This window comes from Manacus candei, unplaced genomic scaffold, assembly GCF_025592945.1.
Source record: "Manacus candei isolate 608988 ecotype Guabito, Panama unplaced genomic scaffold, ASM2559294v1 h1tg000116l, whole genome shotgun sequence".
Lineage (NCBI taxonomy): Eukaryota > Metazoa > Chordata > Aves > Passeriformes > Pipridae > Manacus > Manacus candei.
The window spans coordinates 48,592-69,092 of NW_026138164.1; the positions used below are offsets into that span (position 1 = coordinate 48,592).

Genomic DNA, 20,501 nt, shown 5'->3' on the forward strand with positions numbered 1-20,501 from the left:
CCCCGGGGATGCTGTGCCTGTGCCACCCCCGGGCTCAGCCCCCGGAGCCGGGACACCCAGCCGGGATGGGGGGGGGGGACACACGGGGGACACCCAGTCGGGATGGGGGGGGGACACACGGGGGACACCCAGCCGGGATGGGGGGGGACACACGGGGGACACCCAGCCGGGATGGGGGGGGGACACACGGGGGACACCCAGCCGGGATGGGGGGGGACACACGGGGGACACCCAGCCGGGATGGGGGGGGACACACGGGGGACACCCAGCCGGGATGGGGGGGACACACGGGGGACACCCAGCCGGGATGGGGGCACACGGGGGGCACCCGCCCTTCACCCTCCTCGAGTTACGGGGGCGGGAGGGGGAAATCCAGTGGAAAACGATTCTGGAAGCGATACCTGTCCTGTAGCTGTCCCTGCATCCTCCTCCTCCTCCTCCTCCTCCGCGCTGCTCCCGGACTCCAGGATGGCTGCAGGGAACCGGCCCAGGGGGTTTGGGGGGACACGGGGGGCCAGGGGGGGTGACATGAGGGGCTGGTCGGTCCCCGGCAGCCCTGGGTGTCCCCGCGGGGCACTGGGGTGGAGGGTCGGGGGGGGGGATGCTGTGAGACCCCCCCACGTACCGCGGGAAGCGGCCCCGGGGACAGTCGGGGGGGGCCGGGGGTCCCCGATGCCGGGCCTGGGGACAGCCCTTGTCCCCAAGTGCTCCGGGGTCCTCACGGCGTGGGGGGGTTTGGGGGGGCTGTTTACCCGGCTCCCCCCGAGCAGCTCCCAGAGGGGCTGAGGCGCATCCCGGCCTCCCACCCTGCCCGGAATCCCTAATCTGGTGGGGCAGGAGCTCTGGAATGTAAAGCCCACCTGCCTCCTTCACTTCCTCCCCTCCCCCCGCTTTGTAATCCACCCCCCTCCCCACCCGGACCTTACACCCCCCGCGGGACCCGCGGTGCTGTGGGACCCTTACACCCCCCGGGACCCTCCGCAGGGGAGAGAAAATCCCCCTCCAGCCCCAGTTCGGGGCTGGTCTCACTCCCTGCAAACCCTCTCCCGGTGGAGAGAACTGGGAACCCTCCGGTGCCTGGAGGCCACGGTGGTGGCCACAGGGGACAGACAGGCAGACAGACAGACAGACAGACCCCCCGGCCACACCTGAGCCCCCCCTGATCCCCCGGGGTCGGACCTCACCTGCGAGGGGCCCCCCGAGCCCTTGCCCGGCCATGGTGGGGCTGCGGCCCCGGCCCCACAGAGCGGGGGGAGCTGCCCCTGCCCCTGCCCCGGCTCTGCCTCCTCCTCCCGCCGCTGCAGGGAAGTGAAACCGCCCCCTGACCCCCCCGGGAGGAGCACCCCGATCCGGGCAGGGGGGAACCGAAACCTGCCCCGCCCCGGCCGCGGGTGCTCGGGCTGGGGAGGTGCTGGGACCCTGCCCGGGGAGCTCTGCGGGACCCCCATGGCATGGGCACCCCCCAGGGCACCCGGAATATGGAAATGGGGTGCTTTGAGGAGATGCAGCTCAGTGGGGGGATGTGTGTGGCTGCCTGTACCTCTGCCTGCACCTCTGCCTGCACCCCTGCCTGTATTGGGCAGCATGGACTGGGCAGGGGCTGCTGCTCCACAGAGCACCCCGGGCTCTCCAGGGATCCTCAGGGCTCTCCAGGGATCTCCAGGGATCTCCAGGGGTCTCCAGGGGTCTCCAGGGGTCCCTGGGGTGGGAAGGGCAGGGCCAGAGCAGGAGCAGCCGAGCACAGGGGTTGGTACCACAGCGCTTTATTCCCCGAGGAAAGGAGGTTCCCCCCGGCCCCGGGACACCCTCGGTGCCCTCCCGGCAGCCCGGCCCAGGCAGCCCCCCCGGGGGTCCCCGGGTGGTCCGTGGGGCTCCGTGGGGTCACAGGGCCGTGCCCCCCGGGCCCTGCTCGGGCGCCTTGGCCTCGCGGGGGTAGAACTCGGCCAGGATGCTCTCCGGGATCCGCTTCAGCAGCTGCTTGGGGAAGATGCGCAGGAGCTGCCAGCCCAGGTCCAGGGACTCGAAGATGCTCCGGTTCTCGTAGGGGCCTGGCAGGGGAGGGCGGTGCAGGAGCCGGGGGGTGCCGGGGGGCAGCCCCAGCCCCCAGCCCCCCGCGTGGGGCCCCCCGCTCACCCTGGGAGATGAACTGCTTCTCGAACTTGTGCAGGAACTCCAGGTACAGCAGGTCATCGGCAGACAGAGCCTCCTCCCCCACCACCGCCTTCATGGCCTGCACGTCCTTCCCGATGGCGTAGCAGGCGTACTGGGGGAGCCACATGGGAATGGGGGGCCTGGGAGGGGCCTCAGAGCCCACCCAGGGACACCTCCCACCAGCCCAGGTTGGCCTTGGACACTTCCAGGGATGGGGATGGGGCAGCCACAGCTTCTCTGCCCAACCTGGGACAGGGTCTTCCCTCCCAGGGAAGGATTCCTTCCCAATATCCCATTTAAATCTCCCCTTTTCCAATGTGAAGCCATTCCCTGTGTGCTGTCCCTCCCTCCCTTGTCCCCAGTCCCTCTCCAGCTCTCCTGGAGCCCCTTCAGGCCCTGCCAGGGGCTCTCAGCTCTCCCTGGAGCCTTCTCTTCTCCAGGGGAACCCCCCCAGCTCTCCCAGCCTGGCTCCAGAGCAGAGGGGCTCCAGCCCTGGCAGCAGCTCCGGGGCCTCCTCTGGACTCTCTGCAGCAGCTCCACATCCCTGTGCTGTTGTTCCCAGGGCTGGAGCAGCTCTGCAGGGGGGTCTCACCTGAGCCCCCCCAGGCAGGGGCAGAGGGTTCTGAAGGGACAAACCACCCCCCCTCAGTGCCCCCCAGCCCTCACCAGCTGGTTGGAGACGTCCCCGTGGTCCTTCCTGGTCATCCCCTCCCCGATGGCCGATTTCATCAGCCGGGACAGGGACGGCAGGACGTTGATGGGGGGGTAGATCTGCAGGGCGAGAGGGACCCCCGTGTGCACCTGCCCAGCACCCACCCCCTGCCCTGGCCACCCCCATCCCGGTGCTCCGGGCCCCCAATCCGACCCTGGGGCCGGGCTGGGGCTGGGACCGAACCTGCCGGTTGTGGAGCTGCCGGTCCACGTAGATCTGCCCCTCGGTGATGAACCCCGTCAGGTCGGGGATGGGGTGGGTGATGTCTGGGGGGGAACCAGGGTGCTGTGAGCCCCCCCCGTGGGTGTGGCTGCTCGGGACACGGTCGTGCCCCATGTCGGGGGTCAGCAGGGCAGCACGACCCCCGTGGGGCTGTTATGGAGGGTCCCGGTGTCACCCCCCTGCCCAGGAGCTGGGCACCCCGAGGGGAACTGAGGAAGGGGGGCTTGGCTGGTTTGTGCCCCCTCTGGGGGCAGGTGGGGGGTCCTGGGGTACCCGTGGGTGCTCCCCATGTCCCCCAACCCCACCCTTTGGCTGACACCCTTCTCCTGCTGGGGGGGCTCAGAGGGATGATTTGGGGGGGACAATAACCCCAAAGCACCCCAGCGAGCACCCAGGGCTTCACCACCCCGGGAGCCCCCCAAAACCGGGTTGGAACAATCCGGCATTTCCCAGCCCTGTGGTGTCCCGGCGCGGGGCAGGCCCGGCCCCACCACGTCCCCAGAGTGCCCCCCACGTCCCCAGAGTCTCCCCCGCGTCCCCAGAGTCCCCCCCGCGTCCCCAGAGTGCCCCCCGTGTCCCCGGTGCCCCCCGTGTCCTCAGAGTCCCCCCCGTGTCCCCAGAGTGCCCCCCGTGTCCTCAGAGTCCCCCCCGTGTCCCCAGAGCGCCCCCCGTGTCCCCTGAGTCCCCCCCGCATCCCCGGTGCCCCCTGTGTCCCCAGAGTGCCCCCCGTGTCCCCTGAGTCCCCCCCGCGTCCCCAGAGTCCCCCCCGTGTCCCCAGTGCCCCCCACGTCCCCAGAGTCCCCAGTGCCCCCCACGTCCCCAGAGTGCTCCCTGTGTCCCCAGAGTCCCCCCCACATCCCCAGAGTGCTCCCTGTGTCCCCAGAGTCCCCCCCGCGTCCCCAGAGTCCCCCCCGCGCCCCCAGAGTGCCCCCCGTGTCCCCCGAGTCCCCCCCGCGCCCCCGGTGCCCCCGTGCCCCGCTGACCGTCGTTGGGCATGGTGAGGATGGGGATCTGGGTGATGGAGCCGTTCCTGCCCTCCACCCGCCCCGCCCGCTCGTAGATGGTGGCCAGGTCCGTGTACATGTAGCCCGGGAAGCCGCGCCGGCCCGGGACCTCCTCCCGGGCTGCCGACACCTGCGGGGGGGGCTGCGCTGGGGCTGGGGGGCTCCAGCACCCCAAAAACCCCGAGAACACCGGGGGACACCAGTGCCACAAGTACCCCAGGCACCCCCAGCAACCTGAGCGCCCCGAGCACCCCAAGAGCCCTGGGAACCCCAAATATCCTGAGCACCCCAAGAGCCCTGGGAACCCCACGTGTCCTGGGCACCCCAAGAGCCCTGGGAACCCCACGTGTCCTGGGCACCCCAAGAGCCCTGGGAACCCCACATGTCCTGAGCACCCCAAGAGCCCTGGGAACCCCAAATATCCTGGGCACCCCAAGAGCCCTGGGAACCCCACATGTCCTGAGCACCCCAAGAGCCCTGGGAACCCCAAATATCCTGGGCACCCTGAGCATCCCAAACACCCTAAGAGACCTGGAAACCCCAGATATCCTGGGCATCCCAAGAACCCTGGGCACCCCAGGTGTCCTGGGCACTCTGAGCATCCCAAACACCCCAAGAACCCCAAATGTCCTGGGCACCCCAGGCACTCCCAGCACTCTGGATACCCTGAGCACCCCCAGCACCCCAAAATCCCCTGGGCACCTCAGGTGGGCTGGGCACCCCGAGCACTCCAGTCACCCCAAGTGTCCCAGGCATCCCAGACATCCCAGTCACCCCAAACACCCCAAAACCCCTGGGCACCCCACGTGTCCTGAGCACCCCGAGCACCCCAAACACCCCAAAACCCCTGGGCACCCCACGTGTGCTGGGCACCCCAAACATCCCAAACATCCCAAGAACCCTGGGAAGCCCAAGCACCCCAAACACCCCAGGCACCCCAAGTACCCTTGGAACCACTGGTGTCCTGGGCATCCTGAGTACCCCAAACTCCCCAGGCACCGTAAGAACCCCAGGTACCCCAGGTACCCCAGGTACCCCAGGTTTCCTGGGCACTCTGAGCACCCCAAGCACTGCAGGCACCCCAAACACCCCGGGGACTCCAGGTAGCCCAAGCACCCCAATTACTTGGGCACCCTGAGCAACCCGAGTCCCCTGGGCACCCCAGGCACCCCAACAGGCCAGTCCCCATCCCCTGCCAGCCGGGAGGACCCAGGGCACGGGGACAGGACCCAAGGGATGGGGACAGGACCCAGGGCACGGGGACAGGACCCAGGGGACGGGGACAGGACCCAGGACACGGGGACAGGACCCAGGACACGGGGACAGGACCCAGGGCACGGGACAGGACCCAGGGCACGGGGACAGGACCTGGGGGACGAGGACAGACCCAGGGCATGGGGACAGGATGCAGGGCACGGGGACAGGACCCAGGGGACAGGGCACGGGGTCAGTCCCCGCTGACCTCCCGCAGGGCCTCGGCGTAGGAGCTCATGTCGGTCAGGATCACCAGCACGTGCTTCTCGCACTGGTAGGCCATGAACTCGGCCGTGGTGAGCGCCAGCCGGGGGGTGATGATCCTCTCGATCCTGCCGGGCATGGGGGGCACCCCCCGGGCACGGTCAGCCCCCGCAGAGCAGGTCTGGGGGGGCCGGCAGGGCAGGAGGGGGGTCCCCCCGCTTCTGCAGCCCCCGCTGCTGCTCGGGGCAGGGCTGGCTCCCGGGGAGGGACCCGCGGCTTTGGGGTCCCAGAATAGCCCCCCCTACCCACCTGAGAGTGGGCAGGGCCTCGTGGGGGGAGAGGGGGAGGGAGAGGAGAGGGAGAAAGGAGAGAGGAGAAAGGAGAGGAAGGAGGAAAGGGAAAAGGAAAAGGAGAGGGAGAAAGGAGAGAGGAAAAAGAGAGGGAGAAAGGAGAGAGGAAAAAGAGAGGGAGAAAGGCCAAGAAGAAGGATAAAGAAAATTGAGGAAAATGGAGAAGAAAAGGAGAAAGAGGGAGGAGGGAGAAGGAAAAGGAGAAGGAGGAGGAGGAGGAGGGAGAAGAAGAAGGAAAAAGGAGAACGAAGGAGAAAGAATAAGAAAGAAGGAGGAGAGAAAAGTGAGAAGGAGAAGGGAAAAGGAGGAGAAAGGAGGAGGGAGAAGGAAGAGGAGAAGGAGGAAGGAAAAGGAGAAGGAGGAAGGAGGAAGGAGGAAGGAGGAGGAGCGGGTCTCACGTGGGGTCGTTGGCCAGGTTGAGGAACAGGCACACGTTCTCCATGGAGCCGTTCTCCTCGAAGTCCGACTTGAAGAAGCGGGCGGTCTCCATGTTCACCTGCCCGGGGGGGTCAGCGCTCAGCGGGGCCGGGGGCACCGCGCCGGGGGGGCAGAGCTGCGGCTGTGCCCGGGCTGTCCCCGCTCACCCCCATGGCGGCGAAGACGATGGCGAAGTTGTCCTCGTGGTAATCCACCACGTCCTTGGACTTCTTCACCAGCCCCGCCTGGCGGCAGATCTGCGCCGCGATCTGGGGGACACAGGGGAAGGCAGCGCGGAGCCCCCGGGGGGGACACGGCCCCCCCGGGACCGGGACACGGCCCCTGGCAGCGGGGACAGGGCACGGAGACAGGAGAGGGCACCCAGGAGGGACCCCCGCACCCCCAGCTGCCCGCCCAGCCCACGGGGGGTGCCCACCACACCCGAGGGGCAGCGGGGTGTCCCCCTCCCTGTGACACCATCGTGCCGTGCCCGCGGTCACCCTCTGCTGTCACCCCCCAGCTCTTCCCATCCCATCCCATCCCATCCCATCCCATCCCATCCCATCCCATCCCATCCCATCCCATCCCATCCCATCCCATCCCATCCCATCCCATCCCCCTCCGGCACTTCCAGCCCCTCCTGCTCTGCCCCCCCTCGTGTCACGGCCGCCTCCACGGGGATTTGGGGTGCTCTGCAGCCCCCCAGCCCGGTCTGGGTCCCCCCATCAGCCCAGACCCCCTTCCCCCCCAGCTCTTGGCACTCAGGGTTTGCTTCCCCCTCGCTGTGTCAGCAGGGAGACTGAGGCACGAGCTGCCGGGGCTCCCCTGGGACAGGAGAGAGGCTCCAGCCCCCCAAATCCCTCCCTCTGCCCCCCCGGGCCCCCACCTCGTTGTGGGGGAGCCCGGCAGCGGAGAAGATGGGGATCTTCTGCCCGCGGGCGATGCTGTTCATGACGTCGATGGGCGAGATCCCGGTCTGGATCATCTCCTCGGGGTAGATGCGCCCCTGGGGGTTGATGGGCTGACCTGGAGCGGGACAGGGACGGGGGGCACCCCGGAAAGGAGGAGTCACGGAACGGGGCCGGTTGGAAGGGACCTTAAAGCCCATCCAGTTCCACCCAGGGACACCTTCCACCAGCCCGCGAACTCCTGGGGCAGCATCCCCAGCCCTGGGTCGGACAGGCACTGCCCTGGCACCCGAACCCCCCCGGGGCACCCCCGTGGGGGGATGGAGGGATGGAGGGAGGGGTGGAAGGATGGAGGGAGGGGTGGAAGGATGGAGGGATGGGGTGGAGGGATGGAAGGATGGAGGGAGGGAGGGAGGGATGGGGTGGCACCACGGGGCTGCTCTGACCACCAGCGCTCCCCCCCGTGCCGGGCTGTCCCCGAGTCCCTCCCGCACTCCCGGGTCCGGCCGGGGCAGCCCCGTGGGGCCGGAGCCGTCACCGTTGATGTCCAGGAAGTCCTCGGCCATGACCGGGGGGCCGCTGTCGATGGGTTTGGCCGAGCCGTTGAACACCCGACCTGCAAGGACAGAGGGGCTCGTCCCTGCCCGGGACCACCAGCCGGGGGGGGTGGGAGGCTGCCGGGGGCACCTGCCAGCCCGTGGGCGTGGGGCAGGGTCCCCATCCCGATCCCCATCCCGATCCCGGTCTCCATCCCGATCCCGGTCCCCATCCCGATCCCGCTCCCCCAGGACACCCCCGGGGTGCCCAGAGGGGACACCGGCACCGGTGCTGGGGGGCTGTGGGTGGGGAGCAGAGGAATTGGCACCAGGGGGGCTGCGGGCACCCCCAGACCCCATCCCAGGGAACGAGGCGTGCCCGTGTCACCGCGTGGGGTGGGCGGTGTCACCGGGGGCTGGGTGACACCACAGCCCTTGTGGCAGGAAGGTGCCAGCCCATGGGGACGAGAGCCCGGGACCCCCTTCTCATGTCCCCAGCCACCCCCATCACCTCCCCCTTGGGGTGCCCCGCTCCTGGGCGGGGGGGTGACACCGAGACCCCCCCAACCTGCCCGAGGGGGGGTCACACGGCACCACCGCTCCCTCTCAGCCTCATCGACCGGCTCGGAGCCGCGGCATCGATCGCGACGAAGCCGCTGCGCCCACACGCCGCCCCCCCGGCTCCCCCCGCCCCGCTGCCGCCCCACGGGACGTTCCGCCGGTCCCCACCAGGGCCGGGGACACGTCACGCGTGTCAGAGCGGATCAGGGTGATGGCAGGGCCGGGGCGGGGAGCGCGGAGCATGAAAGGTCAGCGGGCACGGCAGAGCCGCGGCCCCGGCCCCGAGCCCGCGCGGGGACCAGCCGGGGAGGGGGGACCGGCCAGGGAGGGGGGACCAACCGGGGAGGGGGGACCAACCGGGGAGGGGGGACCCCGGCCAGGGCTGAGGGGCGGCACTGCGGGAGCGCTGGGGGGACGCGCTGGCCGCCCCTGCCCGGGGACAGACGGACCCCGGCTGCGGGAGAAGGGGTCCCTGGCTGAGGCAGAGTGAGGGTCCCCGGCTGGGGGAGCGGGGCAGGTCCCTCCCCGTGCCCGGCCGTCAGCGCTGGCAGCCGAACCGCGCTCGACACGTGCCCTTTGCGCTGCCCTTTGCGGCGGGGCGCGGGCGCTGCCGAGCCCCGGGCACCGGGACCGTCCGCGGCGGGATGGAGATCGCGGCAGACACGCGGCCCCCGACCACGGAGCGGCACCGGAGCCCAGGGTCGCCCCCCCGCGACCCCGAGTGACCCCCGTCACCGGCCGTGACTCCTCTGGCGCTGGGGGACGCTCAGGAACCTCTAACGGGGCTTGGGGGTGGCTGGGGGGGGGGGGTTGAACACCCCCGGGCGAGGCTGGGGGGGCCCAGGGGGGGCTGCAGTACCCAGCCGTGCAGGGGGTCTGTGGGGATAGAGGGGGGCTCACACCCGGCCATAATGAATCCCAGACCGGTTTGGGTGGGAAGGGACCTTAAATCCCATGGCAGGGACACCTCCCACTATCCCGGGCTGCTCCAAGCCCCGTCCAGCCTGGCCTTGGACACTTCCAGGGATGGGAGGGTCACGTGCTCAGCCCCAGAGCTGAAGCCCCCCCCCCAGCATCCCCAAAGTGCCCCTCCCGCGTTACCCCCCACCCATGCCCCGAGCTGTGTCTGGGCTCAGCCGCGGGCGGGGCTTACCCAGCATGTCCTCGGACACGGGGGTGCGCAGGATGTCCCCCGTGAACTCGCAGGAGGTTTGCTTGGCGTCGATCCCAGATGTTCCCTCAAACACCTGCGGTGACCCCGGGGCAGCGGGCGGGGGGGGGGCAATTAGTGGGGATTAATGGACACGGAGGGGAGGGGGGTGCGGGGGGATGTGATCCGCGCTCACCCGAAACCCCCCTAGGGAGGAGAGACAAAAGAGGGGGGGGAGCCCTCGGGGTTAAGAAAACCCCCTTCTGAGGGGCTTTGGGGAGGGGGAACCCCGAGGGGGGGGATCCCGCTCCCTCATGCAGCGCCCACGGCAGGGCTGGGAAGCCAAAGGCTTTTTGTTTGATCAGTGTAATATTTGACATCATTTCTATTAATTAACCTCCAAATCGCTGCTTTAATTGGAGCCGGGTGGCCCCTGGGAGGGGGGGCGGGGGACACCGACAGGCCTGAGGGGGGGCGATGGCCGCAGCCCCCCGCGGGGCTGCAGGTGCTGCGGGTCACCCCCAACAACGCCGGGTCTGCGAAAAGCTCATTTTCTTCCCTTTTATCCCTATTTCCCCCCCTTTCCCCCCCGAGCCTGACTCCCTAATAGGATTAAAAGGGCATCACAGAGACGCAGGTGCCATTAGAGGAGTGATTTTGGGCAGCTGCGCAGCCCCCCCGAGCCCTGAGGGGGGGGGGTGTGGTTTAGGGGGGATCCGGCGTAATTAGGCAGGATGACCCCAAACAGTCCCAGCGCTCCCAGGGAACCCCCCCAGTGCCCCGGGTTGGGGGCACCCCGGAACCCACCGCCCGTCCCCGTCGGGGCCCCGCTGGGGGGGCTTGGCAGGGGGGCCCCGGGTCCTCCTGCTGGGATGGAGGGGGAGGTTGGTGTGGGGGACGTGGGGATAAGGGGTGGGGACAACACCTGTCCCAGGACACTGACAGTCCGGGACAACACATATCCCGGGAGCCCCCTGCCTGTCCCGGGATATCACCTGTCCCCGGGCACCTGTACCGGGACACTGCCCGTGCCAGGGCACTGCTCATCCCAGGACACCCCGTGTCCCAGGACATCGCCCATCCCAGGACACCGCGTGTGCCAGGACAGCGGGCCTGGACAGCCCGACAGCGCTGGGACAAGGACGCGGCAGCCACCGCTGGAGGGGGACAGAGCCCCGGGACAGAGCCCCGAGACAGAGACCGGGACAGATCCCTGGGACAGAGCCCGGGACAGAGCCCCGGGCCACGCCCCGAGCACACCCCCGGGCCGTGCGGTGCCGCGTGTCCCCGTGTCCCGCGGGGCTCACCTGGACGATGGCTTTGGAGCCCATCACCTCCAGCACCTGCCCGCTGCGGGTGCTGCCGTTGGGCAGCGTGAAGTTCACGATCTCGGCGTACTGGGCGAACTGCGGGGACAGGGCCGGGGGCAGTTGGGGCGGGGGGGCTCCTCTGTGGCCCCCCAGCCCTGCCAGGCCGCCCCATTTCCCCTCCTGAGGGGCGGGTTTGTGCTCTCTGAGGCCACCGCGCACTGAGGGGGGACACGGGACAGCGGCGGGGGCCGGGGGAAGGTCCTGGAGCCGCTCCGGGCTCTGCACCGCTCCTGCCTCGGTTTCCACAACACTGGGCAATGTTCCCCAATAACGGGGACAGTCCCGGTGCAGCCAATTCACGCAGTCCCTGCCAGGCACGGACAGGGCCACCACGGTGCCACCTCGCACTGGCCACAGGGACGAGTGGGACTGGGCACCCCCGGAGATACCACCCACCCTCCCCAACCCCCCGGGGCGGACGGAGGGGACTTTTCTTCCGCCCTTTGGCTGAGGGGACACGTCCTGCTCTGGGGACAACGTCCAAAGGGTCTCTCCCCTGCCCAGCCCTGCCTGCCCAGCACACTCCGGGCTCTCCTCTTCCTCCTCCTCCTCACTCCCAGCCGCCACCGGGGCTGCCTCCGGCCCTGTGAACTTTGGACTTTAATTCTTCTGGAAAGACCTTTGGATAAAGGACGACAAAGCCGAGGAAACCCCCGCCACGGGCCGGCTCTTTAACTGAGCTGATTAATTCCCGTCCCGCCGGGCTCGGCGTGAAAGGGGCCATGGAAACGAGCCAGCGGGCAACAAAGCCCCTCGGAGGGTCCCCCAGGTGCCCGGAGCCCACCCAAGAGAGCCCAGACCCTGCGCCGGGAGCAGGGACAGGCAGGGTGACACCGAGGTGTCCCCCCGGGCTGGGACACGGGCCGAGCGGGGGGTCGTGGTGTGGTCTCAGTCAGAGCGGGGTCCCGGAGGGAGCTGGGGCTGGGGCGGGGGACAGGAGCCACAGATTGGGCAGGGGACAGGAGCCACAGATTGGGCAGGGGACAGGAGCCACAGATTGGGCAGGGGACAAGGGATAGGAGCCACAGATTGGGCAGGGGACAGGGGACAGGAGCCTGGGGAGAAGGGCTGGATTTTGGGCAGGGGTACAGGAGAACGGGGAGCAGGGGCCGAGCTCGGGCAGGACACGGGGGCAGGACACGGGGGCAGGACACGGGGAGAGGACACGGGGACTGGAGCGCAGTGTCCCCGGGCAGAGCGTACACTCGTCCCCCCGGCGCACACACCGCCCGCACGGGGACACGGGGACACGACAATCGCACGGGGACACGGGCACTCTGCTGCCGAGCGCGTCCAGAGGAGGGAGCTCGGACCCCAGAGAGGAAGGGACAACCCGGGGGACAGGGGACAGCCCGGGGGACAGCCCAAGGGACAGTGGAGAGGGGACAGGGAACAACTCAGGGGATCAGGGGACAGGAGAGACGGGACAGGGGACCAGTCCAGGGGACAGGAGACGAGTGACAAGGGACCAGCCTGGAAAACGGCCCAGGGGACGAGGGCTGGGGAGAAGGGATGTGGGACGGGGGAGAGGGGACAGCCCAGGGGACACGAGAGAGGTGATGAGGGACAAGCTCCCCCCGGTGCCCTCTCCCTGCCTGGGTGACAGCCCAGCCCAGGGGGCACAGCACGGTGGTCCCTGCCCAGCCCCAGGTGACACTGCCAAGGTGTCCCCTTGTCACCCCCCCCCCCGACAGGGTCCTACCTTCACATTGTCCAGCACCACGAGTGGCCCGTTGACCCCACACACCGTCCTGTAGGCTGGGGGAGGGAAGGACACACTGTCAGCCCCCGGGGGGGCTCCCACCCCGACCCCAGCACTGGCAGCACCAAACCCTGGGATCCATCCCACTGCAGTGCCACCCCCTCCTGCTGTCCCATTCCTTATCCCAGGGCCAGCCCAAGGGACCAGTGGCAGCTGAACTGGAGACCTGGAGCACCCACCCTGCAGGAATGTCCCTCCCGCCGTGGTGCCTGGTGACAGCTGGATGTGTCACCTCCCGGAGGGGTTCCCACACACCTGGCAGGGGTGTCACCACTGGGAATGTCACCACAACCAGCAGTGAGGCCTCCCCTTGTCCCCCAGCTTCCCTGGCTCACCCCTCCAGCAGCACCAGGAGAGGTTCCCTGCCCTGGGACACCCCACCCTGGCAAGGTGCCACCACAGCCTGGTGACCTGCTGGAACTCCAGTGGCTCCTGCAGGCCCCAGCAGGGCATCCCCACCCCACCAGGCCTTTCCCACCCCCCTCACATCCTCTGCCCCAGCCCGGGCACAGACCCCTCACCCAACTCCCCAGCCTGGATTTGGGCTGGAATTGGCCCAACCCGGGAGCTCCTGCCCTTGGCCTTGTTGAACCTCGTGAGGTTCTCACAGACCCACATCTGGAGCTAATTAGCTAATTAGCCCTCTCTCATTACCCAGTTATGCCCAGTTCCTGCTGGTCTCCCAACCAGCAGCAGCGGGGGGGGGATGGAGGGGTGAGGGGTGGTTGCACACCGGGATCCCACTCCCCACTTTTGCCTCCTTCACTCCCAAAGTGACAGTTTGACCTTTTATTTCCCTTCCCTCCCAGAGCTCCTCTGCCCCCTCTCCTGCTCCCCCAGCAGGGTTGGGTGGACCCTTTTCTGTCCCACATCTCCCCACAGCCCCAGTGGCTGGGGAGCCACCCGTGTGGGACAGGGACACTGGTGTGTCCCTTCTCCTGAGCTCGGTGGTCTCCAGCCCCCCCCGGACCCTCCTGGATTCCCTCCCTCTGCTCCGGGCTGGCTTCTCCCACTGAGGGCATCGGAGCCTGTGGGAGCACCTCCTGGGGGTGACACTGGATCATCAGCCAAGCTCTTGAGTGGCACAGAGATGGATGATCCACTTATCCATCCATCCACCCATTCACCCATCAATTCATCCCTCCATCCCTCCATCCACCCATCCATCCATCCACCCACCCATCCCTCCATCCCTCCATCCACCCATCCATCCATCCATCCATCCATCCATCCATCCATCCATCCATCCATCCACCCATCCCTCCATCCCTCCACCCATCCATCCATCCATCCACCCATCCCTCCATCCCTCCATCCATCCACCCATCCATCCATCCATCCGACTATCCATCCCATCTAATTATCCATCTTTTCATTCATCCATCCATCCATCCACCCATCCATCCATCCCTCCCTCCATCCATCCAGCATGGAAAAAGTGAAGGAGGAGGAGGTGGAGGAGAAGGAGGAGGAGGAGGAGGAGGAGGAAGAGGCGGGGGAGTGCCGAGGCAGCGGCGGGGGAGCCCCGGGAAGCTCCAATTCCCATAATTGCCGGCGGGGTGGGTGGGCTGCGGCGGCCGGCCGGGGAGCGGGGGCGGGGGCGGGGGGAGAGGGGCCGAGGGAAAAGAAAAGTCTTTCAACCTGGCCTTTGCACACCCCCAGCCCCAAATTCACAGCTCCTGTCAGAAGCGATCTCCGTTAGCCCCGCGCTCACGCACTGCTGCCCACCGCGTGGGGGGGGGGACACGGCCCCCCGCACAAAGGGCCCGGACGGCCCCGCCCGCCGCTAATTGCTCCCGCTCGCCCGCCCGGCCCTCGCCAGCCCCCCCCGGCCCCCCCAGCCCCCCCCCGGCCCCTCCGCCCCGGCCCCCCCGGGCCGCGCCCGCCTTAGGGCTCGGCTCCAAAGTGCGCCCGCGGCTCCTTCCCAGCGCCCGAGGGGGGCACGGACCGCTGGGATCAGGGAATCGTGGGATGCTTTGGTCGAAGGGACCTGAAAGCCCATCCAGTGCCAACCCCAGGGACACCTTTCTCTATCCCAGGTTGCTCCAACCTGGCCTGGGACACTCCCAGCGATCCAGGGGCAGCCACAGCTTCTCTGGGCGACCTGGGCCAGGGCCTCCCCACCCTCCCAGGGGAGAATTCCTTCCCAACATCCCATCTATCCCTGCCCTCTGGCACTGGGAAGCCATTCCCCGTGTCCTGTCCCCAGGGCAGGGTCACCTCGGCCTCTGGAGCGGGAGTGCAGCGAGGGATGCTCGGCCCTGTCCCAAATTACAGAGCGGGACCCAGCGGGGGCAGAGACGGGAAATGGGACAGATAAACAGCCCCCAAATGCCCCAAAGCCTCTGTCCAGGGCAAGGACGGGGATGAAGAGGGGGCTCGGCAGGCCTGTAGATTATCCCATGGATTTCATCAGAAGGATGCTGGACGGGGCTTGGATCCACCCGGTCTGTGGGAGGGGTCTCTGCCATGGCAGGGGGTGGCACCGGGGGGGCTTTAAGGTCTCTCCCAACGCAAACCAGCCTGGGATTTTAGGATTCCGTAAATGCTGAGTTTTTAACCAAGATGCTGATGTCCGAAGTGACCCGACCCCGTTCCCAGGACGGGACACGAATCCACCACCCCCGACGGCAACTCCGCGCTCAAAATCCCGCTCGGCCCGACCCCAGCCCCTCCTCCCGAGCCGCCATCCTGCCCCGGGGCCATCCTGGCACTTTTCCGACAGTCCCTAAGTGACCGTTTCCCCCCTCCACAACCTGCCCATTGTGCCGTGTGTCACTTTGTGCCGCGCTGTCAAACCCACCGGCCTGTCCCAGCCCGGCAGAGCCCGTGAAAAGCGCGGCGGGGGGTCACACTCTATGCCACTAATTAGGGCCCGGCGGCCGAGGGTTCCCATACACACCTGCACGTCATGTGAGGGGAGCCAAAGAAAGGCAGCCCCAGCCAAGCGTGAACCAAACAAGCAGCCCAAGGAAGGGGGAAGAAAAAAAAAAACAGGAGAAATAAATTGCTGGGCTTGCTGCCGCGTTTGCCGGCAGACAAAACAGGGCCGGGGGCGTGGGAGGCGGGGAGGGGGCTGCGGACCCCGCGCCGGGCCAGCTGGGCTGAGGGAGCCGGGAGGAGGGGGCTCCGAGGGGAAAGAGAAGCGGTGGAGGGCTGGGGGATCCCCCCACGCCGTGGGGCAGAGGGTCCCGTGCCAGTGGCATGGACCGGGGGGTGCTGGATGGATGGAGGGATGGATGGAGGGATGGATGGGTGGATGGATGGAGGGATGGGTGGATGGATGGATGGATCCATCGGCTGCGGCCCCCAGGACCCCACAGCCCCTTCCCCACAGCCCCACGGCACTGCCAGCCCCCGTGCTCACGCCGAGGACACCAGCCCTGCTCTGCTTCCCAGGGGTCCGGCAGCTCCAGAGGGTGGGGGGCCCCAAGGTCACCCACGCCCCTCCCGTCTGCAGCGCTGGGAAGGGGGCAGGAGGCTGGCAGAGCTGGCAAGAGGGCGAGGGGAGCAGCGAGCCCAGCTCTCCACCACCGGCTGCCTCCCGCTGCCAGGGGCCCGCCGGCTGCCGGGTTTATATATTTAAAAATCCAATTTTGGGATTTGGAAATGGGCGGGGGGAGGGTGGCTCACACCTCCCCACGGGGCCTCCCCGGGCTCTGCCACAGCCCCCAGGCTTCCCAGGACCCCCCCTCCCCCCCCAAGGCTCTTTGGGGAACAACCTCAGGTCTGAAACCATCCCTCCATCTGTCCGTCCCTCCGTCCCTCCGTCCCTCCATCCCTCCATTTATTCATTCCTGCATCGCTCCATCCCCCATCGCCTCTCCAGCCCAGCTCCCGGGCTGCTCTCGCTGAGTTTGAAGCTGGGTGGGCCGGGGGGGGACAGGCGGGGACCCCCCCCCGCTCAGGCCCGCACGTGCGGGCAGGGCCCCGCGCCCACGTGCGGGAGCGGCGGCGGGATCGCTCCCGGGGCTGTTTTTCCCGGCGCTGGGTCGAGCCAAAGGCCGGGAGGTGAGAAGTGGCTCTTCGTGCTAATGGATTCGCGGCGCCGGGGAGCGGCTGCCGGTTCCTCCGCCGTCTCTCGGGAGAGCGGGCTCTGGATGGGCACTGCGGGCACTGCCTGCTCCTGCCTGCCGTCCCTGCCAACCCTGGCTGCCCACGGCACTGCTCGACCCCACTCCATGCCCGGTGCCACTTTGGGACCCCACTCTGGAACCCCACACTTGGGGGGCACCGCGTGGGGCTGCGGGACACACGGCATGTGAAGCTGGCACTGTGGCACACGCCTGAGACCTCCCTGGCGCAGGGGCGGTGCCCACCTCGGCCCGGACCCGCAGCACCCCCCCGTCCCACCCAAACCTGCCCCGGTGTGCCCAGGTGGCACCCCGAGGAGCTCAGGTGCCCTCAGCCACACCCTGCTCCTTCCCCCAAATTCGGGGGTGTCCTTATACCTCCCCCAGACCCCCCTGTCACCCTCAGGTTCCCTCCCAGGTGCCCCCTTGCTGGGGTCCCTCCTCCCGGTGCCACCCCTGCCGTCACCTCGCAGCACATTTTGGGGCGCCGGGACCCCCCTCTCCCGGCCCTCCCTGGGCGGGGAGCCCACCCGGTGCCCCTCACACGCCTCCCACCCGGGTGACAGCGACACGCCGGGCAGGACCTTGTGCCAGCCCGGATGGGGGGCCGGGTTTGGCTGCTCAGAGCCAGCCTGGCAGAGCCGGCACTGCCCGTCCCGACCCGAGGGGGAAACGCGGCAGGAGGGAATAAACATGGAAATGAGCATTTTTGCCTTGGGAAGGGACAGCCGGGCCAAGGGCTGGCGCCCAGCCAGGTGACCGGGACACGAGTCACCCCCGGTGGCCGCTCCCGGCTCCGTGTTGACACCAAACACGGCGGGGCCGGGCAGGGCCGGCCGGGCTGGGAGGGAGCGGCCGGGACCGTGCCAGCCCGGAGCCACCCGGCTCGGGACCGGCGGGCTGGCACCCTGGGAGGTGACTTCCAAACTCCCTCCGACCATCCCGACCCGGCAGCGAAGGCACGAAGGTCACAGCAAACGTCCTTGGTGCCGTGGGCGGTCGGGGACGGGGTGCTGGGGGGCTCACCCCCCCCCCCCCGTGTGGGGCGGGCTCCCCGAGGTCGGGGCGGGACGGGGGAGCAGCCCAGGGTGAGGGGCTGAGGGTGCCAGCGCTGAGCCCCCAGACCCCGGGAGCCCCCAGACCCTCAGGAGCCCCCCGGGAGCCACGGGGGGCACACGGGGACGGACGGAGCACCCACGGGTGTGACACAAAGTCCAGCTGGTGTCACACCCACGTCCCCTCGATGGACACGTCCCCTCCCCCCGACACGTGCGGCTCACCCCAGGGTCACCTTGGCGGGTCCCACACCCTGTCGGGGCGGGGGAGAGGGACACCCAGGGCACCCCCGCACCCCTGTGGGGTCACCGCAGCCCCCGCGCACCCCACAGCCCTCGGGGGGCCGGGACACCTTCCCCAGCCCCTGCAGTGTGGAGCCCAGGAGGGGGGGCACCCCCACAGCCCCACACAGCCCCCTGTGCCCCCCGAGAGACACACACGGCCCCTGTGCCCCCACAGCCCCACACAGCCCCTGTGCCCCCCGAGAGACACACACGGCCCCTGTGCCCCCACAGCCCCTGTGCCCCCCGAGAGACACACGCGGCCCCTGTGCCCCCACAGCCCCACACAGCCCCTGTGCCCCCCGAGAGACACACACGGCCCCTGTGCCCCCCGAGGGACACACACGGCCCCGGTGCCACCCGCTCACCCCTGTCTGCCCCGGTGTCACCCCCCGTCCCTGCCTGTCCCGGTGCCACTCCTGTCCCCCCTGCCTGTCCCGGTGCCACCTCCATCCCTTCCCGACCCGGTGCCACCCACCCACCTCTGCCCGGTGTCACCCCCTCGTCCCTGCCGCCCCGGGGTACCCACGGCGCCCACCCTGCCCCCGGCGCTGTCCGCCCCGTGCCCCCCGTGCCCCCCGTGCCCCCCGTTCCCCCGTGCCCCCCGTGCCCCCGCTCACTCAGCCGGGGGTTGCTGCTGTAGTCTCTGCTCACGGCCAGCCCGTGCTCCCGGGCTGCTGCCAGCGCTGCCGCCGCTGCCGGTGCCTTGGTGGCGGCCATGGCACGGACACGGGCACGGACACGGTCACGGACACGGTCACGGGCACGGTCACGGACACGGACACGGTCACGGGCACCGTCACGGTCACGGCGGGGCCGGGCAGGACGCGCCAGCGCCCCGGGCTTTGTACCCCCGGCCCGGCCCCCGCCCGGCCCGCCCGCACGGGCGGCCCCGCCCGCGGGCCCGGCGGCACCTGAGGCAGCGGCGACACGGGGGACACCGGGACACGGGGGACACCGGCGACACGGGGGACACCGGCGACATGGGTGGCACCGGCGACACAGGGGACACCGGCGACACAAGGGACACCGGGACACAGGGGACACCGGGACACGGGTGGCATCGACGACACGGATGACACCGGGACACGGGTGGCACCGGCGACACAAGGGACAGCGGTGGCCCCGTCGGCCCCGCGTTGGCCGCAAACAGCGGGAGGGAGCGGGCACAGCGGGCACAGCGGGCACAGCGCCTGCCCCGCGCCTCGGGAAGGGAGAACGGGGGTAGGGATAGGGAATGGGATAGGGATGGGGTAGGGAATGGGATAGGGATAGGGATGGGATAGGAACTGGGATACGGATGGGGTAGGGATAAGGGATAGGGAATGGGATAGGGAATGGGATAGGGATAAGGGATAGGGATAAGGTATAGGGATAAGGGATAGGGATGGGATGGGATAGGGATAGGGGACAGGGATGGGGTAGGGAATGGGATAGGGATGGGGTAGGGATAAGGGATAGGGAATGGGATAGGGATAAGGGACAGGGATGGGATAGGGATAAGGGCTAAGGATAGGGATAAGGGGTATGGGTAGGGGTAAGGGCTGGGGAATGATATGGGGACAGGGACATGGCCAGTGATAAGGGCAGGGACAGGGATGGGGACAGGGGTTGGGATAGGGATAAAGGAGAAGGGAAAATGGATGGGGATAAGGGAAAGGGATAAGGAATAAGGGTAGTGACAAGGGACAGGGATAGGGTTAGGGAAAAAGGACAGGGATAAAGGACAGGGATAAAGGATAGGGAACGCCATGGGGATGGGGATATGGGTAGTGATAGGGATGGGGAGGGGAATGGAGATGGGAGCAGGGGTGGGGTGGGGACAAGGCTGGGACAGGTGAGGGGACAGGGCTGGGGACAGGCGGAGCTCGGGGCAGTGCCAAGGGCAGGGGAGGAGGTAATTTGGGGGGGGGGCGGGGGTACGGTGGGTGCAACCCCCCAGAGGCAGGGCAGGGCTGGGGGCAGGGCCGGGGGGGGGCTAAGGGCGAGGGGCTGGGGGAGGACTGGGGGTACTGCTGGGGAGGGGAGGTGCAGGTATCCCCATGGAGGGGGGATTCATTCGGTGGGGGGTTAGTGGAAGTGTCCTCGGAGGGGGGGATTCACTCTCGAGGGGCTCTGAGGAGAGCAGGACATACTGGGCTTCGAAATGACACCCTGGGATGGCACCCACGGGGCTGGGGACACCCACGAGACGGGACACCCACGGGGCTGGGAACACCCATGGGGCTGGGGACACCCACGAGAGGGGACACCCACGGGGCTGGGGACACCCACGGGGTTTGCGACACCCACGGGACTGGGGACACCCACGAGACTGGGGACACCCACGGGGCTGGGGACACCCACGGGGTTTGGTGGCACCCGGAGCAGGGGGCGAGGGATTCCCGACCGTGGATCCCAAAGGCGATGGAGGACGAGGAGGAGGCAGGAGGCAGGACATGACTTTTATTAACCATTAGAAACCATAAGAAACCACATTATTCCTTAAAG

The 20,501-nt window shown here is 68.7% G+C and overlaps 1 protein-coding gene across 1 annotated transcript; it reads right to left on the reverse strand.

The window, feature by feature from the left end:
* Positions 1 to 1,747: 1,747 nt before the first annotated feature.
* Positions 1,748 to 18,855, reverse strand: ATP6V1B1 (ATPase H+ transporting V1 subunit B1). Its single transcript, XM_051770150.1, has 14 exons — positions 18,632 to 18,855; positions 12,542 to 12,597; positions 10,777 to 10,875; positions 9,473 to 9,566; positions 7,761 to 7,838; positions 7,201 to 7,340; positions 6,482 to 6,583; positions 6,296 to 6,393; positions 5,552 to 5,675; positions 4,069 to 4,219; positions 3,047 to 3,129; positions 2,818 to 2,922; positions 2,134 to 2,263; positions 1,748 to 2,048 (listed from the first exon to the last, which is right to left on the reverse strand). The coding sequence occupies exons 1-14, from the start codon at positions 18,729 to 18,731 to the stop codon at positions 1,882 to 1,884; spliced, it is 1,527 nt and encodes a 508-aa protein (XP_051626110.1). The 5' UTR covers positions 18,732 to 18,855; the 3' UTR covers positions 1,748 to 1,881.
* Positions 18,856 to 20,501: the final 1,646 nt, after the last annotated feature.

Excerpts from the sequence above, each read along its gene's own strand:
- ATP6V1B1 (XM_051770150.1), bottom strand. The coding sequence starts at position 18,731 with ATGGCCGCCACCAAGGCACCGGCAGCGGCGGCAGCGCTGGCAGCAGCC. Across the intron at positions 12,598-18,631 it reads CAGCAGCAACCCCCGGCTGA|CCTACAGGACGGTGTGTGGG; the intron begins GTGAGCGGGGGC and ends TCCCTCCCCCAG. Across the intron at positions 7,341-7,760 it reads GGACTTCCTGGACATCAACG|GTCAGCCCATCAACCCCCAG; the intron begins GTGACGGCTCCG and ends GTCCCGCTCCAG.